The 13319-nt window shown below is 41.7% G+C and overlaps 1 protein-coding gene across 1 annotated transcript; it reads right to left on the bottom strand.

Moving 5' to 3' along the window:
• Positions 1-22: 22 nt before the first annotated feature.
• Positions 23-13074, bottom strand: LOC116377324 (V-type proton ATPase 116 kDa subunit a-like). The gene is made up of 7 exons (XM_031838937.1): positions 12923-13074; positions 12304-12422; positions 9923-10139; positions 8278-8385; positions 6698-6898; positions 4792-4809; positions 23-315 (listed from the first exon to the last, which is right to left on the bottom strand). The coding sequence occupies exons 2-7, from the start codon at positions 12372-12374 to the stop codon at positions 190-192; spliced, it is 741 nt and encodes a 246-aa protein (XP_031694797.1). The 5' UTR covers positions 12375-12422; positions 12923-13074; the 3' UTR covers positions 23-189.
• Positions 13075-13319: the final 245 nt, after the last annotated feature.

The raw sequence follows: 13319 nt of genomic DNA, 5'->3' as shown, positions 1-13319 counted from the left end.
ACACACACACACACACACACACACACACACACACACACACACACACAGTTATGGCAACAGCAAGGTTCTCATCGAAATATACATGTTGATATTATTCCGAAATATAAATTGCAACCTCTTTACATATTATTTGACAGAATGTGCATCATAAAACTGCGCATGCTTGTGTGTGTTTGTGTATGCAGGCTTTTACTCACGTGCATGAGCCAGGCTGAGGGCCCAGAGACGCAGGTAGGAGGCTGTGTTGGAGATGCATCCCAGACAGTACTCTATGGTGTGGATGGCCTGGTGGACAGCTACGTCACCAAAGTCAAACTGTGGGGAAAGACAAGATGGTTAGCACACACCGACTGGTTATAGTCACATATTTTTGTGTCTATATATATATATATATATATGGTATATATGTACATATGTTATGTTTTACATGTAGAGGCATTGAGCTGATAGTAGTTATTATGACTCCACGTTCAAGGAACCTTCAGGTCACAAGCCCACTTCTCCTAACCTTCAGGCCACCTCTGCATCCACTGTGTTTCAAATTGAAACAAACTTTTTGGGAACCTCTTGTACGTTTAGTAGCAGGTATATCTGTATTATTCAATGTCATAACATGATTTGTAATGAGGTACTGCAGTGATTAAGTATTGCACTGGCCTAAAGTCTCAGAACATACAAAAAGAATGGTCAGAATTGGTGTAGCAGAGGCCGAACACCAAAAAACCCTGGATCCTACACTTCCCATAATGCAACTCACCCAGAGCAGGGACTTCTTTGTGTGTTGTAAAGCCAACAGAGTTCCTCCGTTCTCTCCTTCCTGCTTGGCAAACTCGCATCTTTCAAAAACTACACCAGTTGGTAGTGTGTATTAAATGTATTTCTAGTTTCCAAACTCAAACCAAAACATCTGGTTCATGTCACTTCTCAGAGTTAACAAAGCCCCTCCAGAGCCACAGGAAACCTCATGCAACCGTTTTCACAGGCAGCGTAGCACCAACTATGACATGTGAAGCCAGTGGAAAGCACCTTCCAGGATATTGATTCTTTTGTCTGCAGCTTTGCTCAAATGACTAAACTATCTCCCCGTAAGAAGGAATGTAACTACGGCTGCTGGTCTCTGCTGGAGGCTCCGAAGGAATCGGAGCCAAAGGAGGTTCTGGTGAACATGCAGGATTTTGTCTGTTTTCACCAGAATGACAAACATTAAGAATAACTGTATAGAAATATCTTCTCTCTGATGGTCATATAGAGACTTCAGCATTAAACTGAAGTAACGGTTTCATAACCAGTTAAAAGTTGCTCACATGAACTTTTATATAAATGTGAGTACAAATGAAACAGTTGTTGTATTTTCAATATGCTTGCTACAATAGTAAACATTCTTTTGAGACTTAAACAAAATCATTTCCAGAAAGTCATTACTGACACATACGTCATCTCAACACTTTACTTTCTGCTCCACACTCACAGAGGACTATCCCCCGGCTGTGCTACTCAAACAGTGGTCAGTAATAACAACTGTACAGTCAGCATGGCATGAACCATGGAAATGACTTGGAATGGAAATTCCGTTATCATCTTAATGAGGGGCTGCTTTGACCTTTGACCCCCGCCGGAGCCTTCAGATCTGATCAGGCTGGTTTGAGTTTCTTTCCTTTTTTTGACCCTAGCGTGATCACAGCGCAGGGACTTGTTTGTGTGTTGTAAAGCCAACAGAGTTCCTCCGTTCTCTCCTTCCTGGAACAAGACTAGCCTTTCCTGTATGGAGGGGGGAGACATGGGAGTCTATTGCTCTGACTTACTCTTGTTGGATTTGGCTTTGCGCTGGCCCGGTTTCCTCTTTCCATGCCTCTCTTTTGTCCTTGGAGCCGTGAAATAGAGTTCATGCAAGCAGCACTCATTGTTTCCATTCAAAGGGTCTCCGACATAAGTGGCTAATGAAAGCAACCCTGGCTAACACGCCGTACTGGCAAAATGCACCGAGGCCAGTGGCTCTGATCACAAATGTTGTGAACCAACATTTCAGCTGAGCAGAGAGTGTGATTTCATGTACATTCACAGCGTACAGGACTTTAGACTTGTGATGAAATGGCTCAGTTTAAACAACATTGTTTTTAGCAGCCACACATTTCTTTCAGACTGATTTGCCAGGACAAAGTTAAACATGTTTCAAAACCAAGGCAAAGACTGAGGGTACATTTGAAGAGCAGAGATGTGTGAGGCGGCAACCTCCAGTTCTGAAAAGTGAAGCCAATGTGGAAGTAACCTGCATTCTTTCTTTGGTCGGCCAAAAAACCATCATCGTTCAGTTGTATTTAGCTCCACCCACTTCTGTTTGTAAAAAAAAATCAAGATGGCAATTGCTAAAACACCGAACTCAAGGCCTCAAAACCACAGTCCAATGAGTGACGTCTGGGAGACTACATCTACATCTTATAATACGGTCTGTGGCTTTGACTCGTCCTAGAAGTTTTAACTCCGAACACAAACACTGATGACCCATCCTTTTTTCATAATTTTTTTTCATCCTTCTCAAACAATTGTAACTGCCCAGTCATAATAGGAGGCGATTTCAACACAGTTATCGACCCATCAGTAGACAGATCTAAAAATCCAAATAATAAGCGTACCTGGCAATCCACAGACACGATAAAACAGTTCATGAGTGATTTTGGTCTTGGCAATATTTGGCGATTACAGCACCCAAACTCAAGAGAATACTCATTCTTCTCACCAGTTCACCACTCATACTCACGCATTGACTTCTTCCTCAACAGCAATTCAATCATATCTAATATTTCAGACTCGAAAATCCATCCTATCATTATTAGCGACCATGCTCCCGTAACATTTATATGGAACAGAGTTACTGTACATAAACCTGTCACTAGATGGCGCTTCAATATATCTCTTCTCAAAGACCCTCAGTTTGACAGTCTTATTAAAAAAGAGTGGGCGTCCTTCTTACAAATAAATGATTCCCCAGAGTCATCACCAACCCTTCTGTGGGAAACATGGAAAGCAGTTTTAAGAGGAATAATCATTTCATTCTCCGTTTACAAAAAAAAAAGAAAAACAACAAGAAGCTGAACTGGAACAACAAATCAACCGACTCGAAACCATTAATGCAAGTAACCCAACAACGGAAACCCAGAACGAATTAAGAAAGTACAAATTCCAAATAAATGAAATTATAAATAATAAAACTCAATTCCTCATACACAGATTTAGACAAGAACATTTTCACCATAGCAATAAATCCGGTAAATATTTGGCAAATCAAATTAAACGAAATAAAGAAAAAACAACAATCTCAATCATCAAGGACTCTGCAGGGAAGCCCACAAATTCACCCGATGAAATAAATAAAATCTTCAGAAGTTTTTATGCCAATCTATATTCATCTAAAAATAACCCAAATCAAGAAGACATCAACTCATTTCTCAACAGCATTGATCTACCACAGCTTAACAAAGAACAAATCAACATACTTGACTCACCATTAACACAGGACGAACTTTGTACTGCCCTCAATCTTATGCCCAATAACAAAGCACCAGGTCCCGATGGCTTCCCAGCTGAGTTCTGTAAACACTTCTGGTTCATTCTAGCTCCACTCTTTAACAAAATGATAACTGAAATAAAACAAAATTTGCAATTTCCAGCCAACATGAACACAGCCAGTATATCACTCCTCCTCAAACCAAACAAAGATCCAACTCTTCCTTCTAGTTACCGTCCCATTTCTCTTCTCAATGTAGATATTAAAATCATCACTAAGGCACTAACTCACAGATTAGACAAAGTCACTCCATCCATAATTCATCCAGATCAAACCGGCTTTATCAAAGGTAGACATTCATCCACTAACACACGCAGACTGTTTCAGTTAATCAATTACTCATCATTACAACAAACTGGTACCATCATAGCCTCCTTAGATGCAGAAAAAGCTTTCGACAGAGTAAACTGGACATTTCTCACAAGCACATTAAAGAGATTTGGCTTTGGGGAATCATTTATTAACTGGGTTAAAATTCTATACACTTCACCTTCAGCCACTGCCATCACCAATGGACAAACCTCACAAAGTTTCACACTGCACAGGGGGACTAGGCAAGGATGCCCACTCTCCCCCTCACTTTTTACCATTTTCATTGAACCGTTAGCTGCAGCCATTCGTCAGAACATATACATAAAAGGAATTGAAACACTCAACACCCATCACAATGGGTATTTTTCCTTCCATCTCAAAAGGCTCAAGGACATTCTCACACACACACACACGCACATACACATATACACACAGACACTGACTATATGATGTTTGCTAGCTTTTATCCCACTGTTCTTGTCATCCTCTTGTTGTTATGTCTATGTATTGTCTAATATTGTCTCTTGTCTTTCAATAAAAAAATTTAAAAAAAAAGAAAAAAAAAAGAAGTTTTAACTCCGGCTCGTCTCTGTCTTGTGGGTAGTGGTCTTGGATCACACTTCATAATCTGTCCTAAAAGGCAAACATATTGTTCTTTGTGAGAGCGTCTGCCTAAAATCTTAATGTGCAATAAATAAATCTCAAGAATTTCAAAGCTATATACGAAAGTGATTGAACTTATTCTGCCTCGTTTCAACTATAGCGGGGCTTGTCACAGACATGCAGATGGACATAGATGGACATAGGAGTACAGGAGGTTCACACAGGAAGACCACCACTTGGTAATACAGGCACAAACAGATCAGGCAAGACGGCATCCAGACATGTTAAGAAGATACCAAAACTCAGTTTCTTACCGGCTCTTCCTCTGCGTGCTTGAAAGTAAGCAAAGGTCAAAGGTTAGTGTCAGAATTCAAAAACCGCATCCATCCATCAGGTCCCATCCTACTTCTGCAGGTTATTTCATTAGACTGACTGCTGAGGTTGGGTTTCCTTTTGATTATTTGTAATGTAAATGTAATTCAATGAGACCTTTATCTCTTTCTCTCTCTGACTGTTACAAGCATTGATTTGTGTCATGTATCGCATTAGACATGCACAAATTGCATTGCACTAGCCTGGTAAGCTAACAGTCAATAATGGATGAAATAAAGCAAAATAGAACTTTTTTCGGGTCTCGTATCTCAAATTTGGCACCTCTTGGGTTCGGTCGGGTTGGATCTTAAAGGATAACTTCTGATTTTCTTGTTCATACAATAATCTTACATCATATGTATGATTTATGAGATTAATTCAGATTGTTGAAGCCTTCAGAATGTGTTTGAAGGAGAGAAGGAGCCCTGCATCACTCAATTTATCTGGATGTTAACATTTTCTCAACTACTCAGTAAGATGTCCAACCTGACACTCTAACAGTTAACTCAACATTATGCAATAGTAAATTCCATAAGCCTGTTGTTAAGTCATGGCGACATGGAATATCATACGCTTGCAATAATGATGACAGACTGCAGTCTCATAACAGTACAGTTATGTAATATGTTATCGCTACATAAACAACTCAGAGATGTATTATGCAGGAGACCTGGGAGAGCCTCTGAGTCACAGACAGAAACAAATCTGCCTGGTATTTTGAGAAATTCCACCCGCTGGTTCTCATGAACACCACCTCTCTGTTTATGTTTCTGAAATGGAAAGTCCATCTCTTATCTGCTGCGGTCCATCCCTGCCCCGCCTCTCTCTCTGCACGCTGTGCCCACATCGTCCTCATCTCTTGTGACTACTCAGGAGAGATATCTCTGATATGAAGGTAGAGCAGGGAGGGAAGCATGGCGCTGGTGAAGGAGCTGAGACAGAATATTTACATTTACTATTGTTGTGGTTGTAAGCTTTAGACAGTCTGAAGCTGGAACTGCTGGAACTACACAGTGCTGAACTTAAAGGTGTTTAATTTGAAATTCAGAACATTAATATTTCATCAAGCAACTATTGTCTATGTAAAGAGATAGTGGAGTAATGTCTCCCTCTGTGTGTGTTTTTATCTAGGCTTTTCTCTGCTTTGTTTACTTAGCCGGTCTGCCGCGCATGCACGTTAGTTGTGCCCCACTGGCTAGCTAATGACCAACGCTCTGCACCACTCTCATACGGCGGTATCAGCCCCACCCTCAGGTTAACACTGTTAGCGCTCTCTGCAAGTCGTCTCCATGTTGAGGCAATGGGAATGCTCTGAATTGTGTATCGAGCACCTCTAACTATTGTCATCATTTCAGTATGATATGATCAATATGATTGATCATAAAGCAGACTACACATTCGTTAGTGAGCCAAATACAAGTGATTGTGATGCAACGACAAACACCATATAGGTTTTGGCATCGCATAGCCATCCCACCGGAACAAAAGATAGCATGGAAACATTTTGTAATGGCAAGCATTTTAAATACATAAAGGTGCAATCTTAAATACAGGAACCATCAGAATCAGAGGTATTGCAATATTTGGATGATGTTTCAGTACTATGCTGCACACAAAACATCAGCTGAAAAGGCACAGCAGGTAAAAGGCCAATGCGGAGAAAGATTTCGTTTGTATTTCATATGTATTGGCATATAGAGAATGGAAATAACCCATTCAATTATAGACGGATATCAAGTCTTCTCACTTCAATTTTAAAGTGACACACAGAGATACTATCAAAATGCAGGCCTGGGAGAGGATGGAACTGTAATCAGTGACGTTAGCTGATATATTTCATGGGCTCACCTCTTCTCCTTCCTCTGAGTGCTGGGAGAGGTGGTCATGGTCCACGATGCCAGTCTCATCCTCCGTGGGCCCGTTGCCCACCCGCACCCCTCCGAACTTCTGCGTACCCTGTTGGGTGAGTCCGGTGCATGATGAGGACACGCCTGTTTGCTCTAAAGACTGCTCTAGATTCTCTGCAGGGGTTTCTTCCCTCTTCTGGGACTAGACACAAAAGCCACAAGAGCTGTGTCTAGCTTAAAGCAAGCCTTGGGTTGAACGCTTTCTTCATTTACTTCATTTGTTGAAAGTAACAGGGCACCCCGTACAGTGAGTTAAGGCTTTCATTCCAAAATGAAAAACATCCACCACTTGTGAAACACAACGCTGCTCATTGGTCGAGTTAAACCTCAACAAACACAAATGAAGATTTTTGTAAAGTACAGCTTGTAACTGCAAAACCTCTAAATATGACTAAAATCAACATTTCCTGTTGGCTCATCGAGCGACCAGCAACATCCTGATCCAGTCCAGTGCTTTTGTCACTTGTCCAAAATGGCTTTTAATGTGCTTGACAGCAGGCTAGTTAGCTCAGGTGGCTAATTTGTATCAGAAATGTCAGCTAGCTAATAACTTCATAGTCTTTGATAACTTAGAGGCAGGGTTGGTAACCTTCTTGATGTTGACATTCTATTGAAATTCTCCTTATATCCATCTTCAATCAATGAATCAAAGAAAGAGAAGAATATCTGGTCTCCGTAGCTGTCACAGGACTGTAATAAGACAACTGAAGACACAAACTGCTACTTCACCCTCATACAGTAACTATGGGCGATGTCATCCTAGAAAATGAGCTAAACGTTTTATAAAATCACAATAATATCAATTGACAACCTTTTTTCAACAATAAGAATGAGACATAAACAAAATGAAAGGTAACCTTTGCTGTAATGTTAATGACGGGATGTTCTAAACGTTTTAAAACAAGAACTTACTCAACGACCTGCATGCATCGGCAGAATCACATCACATCCTGCACCACAAAAGGACCTACACTGTCCTCTGTCAAATAATTGCAGAAATTCTCCAAAAAACAATCTAAAAAATGACCTGGTGCCAAAACGTACAAAGTTTATATGTAGGACTCTTCCTGTGAACGTGGTAAACACAACCATAATTCTTTAAAGTTGGTACTGATCTCTGGTCTGATGGGACTGCATTTCTTTGAGCTTTAAGCCGACCAGTGAGAGCAAAGAGAGCACCAGGCTCATATATCAGGTAATTCACATTCGTTAGACAGAAAGAATTTTGGTAAGAAGTCGTCAAATGTACAGCTAGAGTAAGAGGATACAAGTGGTAGACCATCAGCTGTTAGGGTGCCTCATTCTGACAAGTATTTCAACCAAATTTCCCACCAAAATATGAGCGTTTCCAAGGCAGGCTTTAAGCATGTTTCATGACAACACAACCAACCACATTACACAATACAACGTGCATTGAAATGAATGGCAGAATAGGAGTGAAAAAAAAGGTTATATCACAGGTTATAAATGTTAATCATCAAAGGTGCCAGTAAGGTTATAGGTGGGATCAGATCCACATACCAGGTGCATTTTCCACAGGTGCTGACGCCGAAGCACCATAGTTTTCACAATCAGCATACAGGGAACACATGCAAGGGCAATCAGCACCAACAAAATCTGGATCCCCATCTACAGATTCAAACAGAGAGAGGTTAACAGGGTGTTGGTGATGTGTAGCAATGATCAGAAGATACTAATTCCCCGAACACATCCTGCTGAGGCCTCACTCCGTCCTCCCTCTCAACGATGGCACTCTATTTTTCTCCTGTTCGACCGAATACAAGCTGTCCTTTGCTTTCCTGCAACACAGGTACGTGTTACAGTTATTTGTTGTTTTAATCTAACAATAGTAATATGCTGATCTGTTAAAAGGTGAGTACACTTTTCTGCAGAATGAGAAAAAAGCAATCTCATGACACAGGTTGGGCAATACCTTAACAAATAAGTAAGCCACAACTGTAAATGTGCATGATACAGAGAAGCTTTGGTGTACCGTTGATTGGTTGACAGCAAATCAACGGTACACAACTATTTCTAACCAATCATATCAAGAGCAGACACCCCGTAACAGAACAGGCATAGCAGGGTTGGTTGAGCTAGCTGAACACACCACATGTTTTTAAAGCAGACAGATGGAGGAGATGAGCACGTCAGCACAGACAGTGACAGCTCAGCAGTCACAACCTTAAACGTTCAGAGCTGTTGTGGATAAACAAGGTAATACAGCCCACTCTCGACCTGGTAGACCTAGTAGTCTAGTAGTTTTTAGAGTCCAAAAACTTAGACGAAACTAGGTAGACTGGTAACTCTGGGCAAAAGAGTTCTCTGATAGCATCTCCATCAGGCACTATATGTAGCAAGAGCCGGAATGTTTAAACTCCCAGACATTTTTAGCTTCATTTCAAATCCAAGGGCTGGAATAGAGCAGAAAAAAAGAAACATACCATATTACTGTCCTGATACTTTGTGGCTACACTGGTGGTCTGGCTAGCAGAGTAAAGTAGTTTGAGAAAGTGATGATCTGAGTTCATGTCGGCAAGAACAACCCCTCCAGAAGTATCCCAGAGCGAGGCACTAAATCCCTGCCAGCACCAGGGCTGCTGTTCTGTAGAAACTGACCTCTGACCATAAGACAAGTTAAACTTTTCCTTCTCCATAGCGATACCTGAACTTGCGTATTGGCCGATAGACAGAGTATCGATCCAATAATAATGCGTCAAAATACCAACGGCGTTTTACTGGCGTTTTCCAGTGTTAAAATGTTGTCAAATTCCTCTCAACAGAGATGAGAAAGAAGCGAGACGCCTCATGCCATCATCAAGTCCGGATGCAGCAACCGTTTTATTTTTCTGGAGTGAGTCATCTCGCTTCTTTCTCATCTCTGTTAAAAGTTGCACTGCTCAGTACCGATGGGGCAGGATGCACGGATCGGTTAGCGAGAGACACATGTTGTTACCTGATCCAGCACTTCAGGCTGTATCAGAGGCATTTCTGGTACGGGTATCAGTACAACTATTTATGATATATATATAGCATTGTTAATTACTATTAATTAAATATACTATTATGTGTGTTGGCTTTGAGCTGCTGTACAACTCACTACCAGGGTTCAACCATACTAGTGCATGAGCGAGGGGCAGGGAGCTGGGAGAGGCAGAGGGAGCACCTGTCCCCTGTAGAGGGGCTTGCTGGTGGGGTCGCTGTAGTTGAAGAGACACATGTTGATGAAGTGGATGAGCAGGCTGGGCGCGTCCTTGGAGGTGAAGGCGTCATAGGCCGTCCACTTGTAGAAGACCAGCAGGGCGAGGTAGCCAAACAGGCTCGCCATGAAGACGATCTCGGGGATGAAGCCCAGGAAGATGTTCAGCGGCTTCTTGAAGTACCTGGAGAAATTCAGTCAACAACACAAACAAAGCAGATTGTATAGTAGCGCTGCTACTGTATGTCGGTGACGGAGAATCACTTTGCTTATGTTGGCCTCCAGTGAAAATAATTGTTTCATCATACTCCATCAGTGTAGTCGTGTATCCATTCAGATGGATGTAATAACTGTGTTAGCTATGGGGGCAATGTGGACATAAGAAAAGTGAAAACAATGTTTTAAAACTTGAAACAAACAAGGCTTGAACTTTGGTATTTCAGACCAATTTAAGTAGTTTGGATGTTTTTTGGAAGCTTCTCTTTCCCTCTCCTCTCCTGCTCCCCTGCCCTTAGACGTTCCTCTCCTTGCCTCCTCTCTTCTTTCTCCTCTCATGTCCCTCCCTGAGGCCTCCTGTCCTCTTCTGTTCCTAAGTTTGATTAATGTCCCCTCTTTGTCTATCAATGGAAACAAACACGTAATAATCTTAAGAATTACCAGAAGTTTTCAGTGACAGTAACAACAACTGTTTTTTACGAGCCAGGATAGACTACTTGCACCGGTGCAAAGAAATTAATTCAGGTTACATCATTTCATCCGTCTAGATTTTATGCACATGCATATTATGCCTGCCTGACTTTCTCCTCCTTGGGAAATATCAGAGTGACCTCATTTTCTTAAAAATTGTGCCGTTAACTAGGATGAACTGGTCGGGCTTCACAGGTAGAATAACAGACGTGTTGTGGAGCAATAATAACCAAGTACGTATTGAGGGAGGTGGATCAGATGATTGATCACAGAATGTTGTTTTCTTTTTTTGCCCTGGTTGCAAAGATTTTGCCGTGGCGGCCACCAGAAACCAGTGAGTAAACCTATTAAACCAGAGTCATAACTCAAACGTGATCACACCAGCAATCCTGAGTACAAGTATACTGCTGGGATCAGTGGAATCCACTCCTCACATTGAACTGTTCCTTCAGTATCAGCAGTAATCCAGGTTTTTGCAGTCTGAATATCTGCAGTCACAGAGCAATAAGGACCTGGAGGATGATGGTATAGATTCACCAAAATGTTAACAGATATTCCAAAAAATATTCCGGGACCTCACTTTCCCTGTACATTACCTGAAGCATGATGGGAAGCCTGATTTGAAAATCTCCAAACATTTTCATTCTAAAACTGGAGAGAGAAAATCCAAGAAGATGATCTGCTTGTTTTACACCACTGGTACATTCTTTGACAACATGTCACAGCTCCGCCCCTTCTCTCCTGTCACTCTGTCTCTCGCTCACCTCATCAGCTCATTCAGCGCACCTGTTAGTCACACCCACCTCATCAGCTCATCACTCTCACCTGCTCACTCTGCTGCACCTACTATTTAGACCCCAGTCTCACACACACTCACTGCCAGATTGTTCTCCGCATTATGCCAGACATTCCAGTGTTTACCCTCCGACTAGTTTCCCGTTGCCGACCCTGCCTGTTTGGACTTCTCCGCCTTGCCTCTGCCCCGGTAAACCACTCAGCCTTCTGTCCCCGACCACGAGATCCTGCCTCTGGTTTCTGTCTGCCTTCTCCCCTGACGGCTTGGCGTTCCACCATGTGGGATTCTACACCTGTGCATATCCAAGACTGTTACCTGTTGTGTGTTCATTTGAGAATAAAGCTTTGATTCCAATTATTCTGTGTGCCTGTCGTACTGCTTCTGAGTCCTTACCACACCTGTTACACAACATAGATACTAGCAATATGTTAAAAACCTGTGGACATACAGGCTAAAGCCTCAAACAGAGAACATGTATAGTGCCGCTTGGCAATTGATGTCATTTCTGAGGAGTTTTAGGGCCTCGGTAGTCAGATCTTCCTCAAATGACCAATTTTTTGTAACCAACCTCCCTTGGTTCAAACTTTTCTCTCAAGCTCTCTTTTTTCATTATTCACATAACTACTTTCATCACTTTCTGTGCAAACAACTGAGCAAAAACAATTTCCAGTAGTGTAAACCATTCTTTTCAGTACATCTGGCCCCTTTCGTAGGCCTTATGCCACATCTTCGAGTGTGGCCATTCAAACCCGGTACGAACCCTTTTGCCTGTAGTGACTATGCTTTAAGCCTGTAGAGAACGGGAGTGAAAACTGAGGACACCAAATGGTGCAGGTGTTCAATTCCAGCATTGTGTCCTACGTACAGGTGGTTGAAGAGACTGAGAGACACTCCAAACAGCATGTGAATGACACCCAGGATCACAGACATCTTCATCTTGAATGAGTTGAGGAAGGTCAGCTTGTTGGTGGCAACATTCCAGATCTGCAGAGATTACACAAAGTGAAATGTTTGAGGGCATTATGGTGTACTAACGTAAAACAAATACATTGGGAAATCTACATATTGTTTGCTCCTTTGTGTTAATTATTTTGGTGATTCAGCCTGCTGGTGCCTACAGATGATGCTGATCTTTAAAAGCACCGCTTAGATATACAGTTTCATTTTAGGGTTAAAAAAGGCTCAATCATTTTCTGAACCAGCTGGGCACTGTAGCTTTTCAAAGACGTTACTCAGACAGCAGTGAAACGGTGCATACGATTGGGATTACTGTGTATGTGTACATGTAGAAACATGTCACCCAGTGCAACAGTGTGGCTCACTGATGTGTTTTTAATCACTATGGACAACAATGGAGCTCTATGACACAGAGGAAGAAGATATATCAGGCTCTGATACACACTTTGTTTGCCCTGTGATTCTTACCACAGAAAACAACTACGATCTACCTATTTCTGTTTTTCTAGTGAGTGTACGGATTTTACCGGGTCAATTCCGAGTGGATACGGCCCGTTGAAGACACCAGGAACAGCTGGGTCTAACTGTAGAACTCCATTTGCATCAAGTGTCTCAAACCTAGGACAGAGCAGCAGGAAATGAATCAATGTATTGACAGGAAGCAGATTATATACAACGACCAGCAATACATTTTAGAACATGAATCAACCACATAGAGTACAGTAGTAAGATAACACATGACTGTCGATGCTATGTTATATATGATGAGAGAACATACATAAGGTTCCTGGAAAAAAAGTGTTTTACACCAGCAACTAGTTGCTAGCGTAGCCGTAACAGTCTTTTAGACGGAGCACAGTACAACCACTTCAAATGCAAAAAAAAAACCAGTGAATTATTTCATGACAAACGGTTTGTCCATTA

Source organism: Anarrhichthys ocellatus, unplaced genomic scaffold (assembly GCF_004355925.1).
Source record: "Anarrhichthys ocellatus isolate YVR2014 unplaced genomic scaffold, GSC_Weel_1.0 scaffold1126, whole genome shotgun sequence".
Lineage (NCBI taxonomy): Eukaryota > Metazoa > Chordata > Actinopteri > Perciformes > Anarhichadidae > Anarrhichthys > Anarrhichthys ocellatus.
Note: the sequence above shows the minus strand (reverse complement) of the source record. Positions and strands in the feature narration are given on the sequence as shown.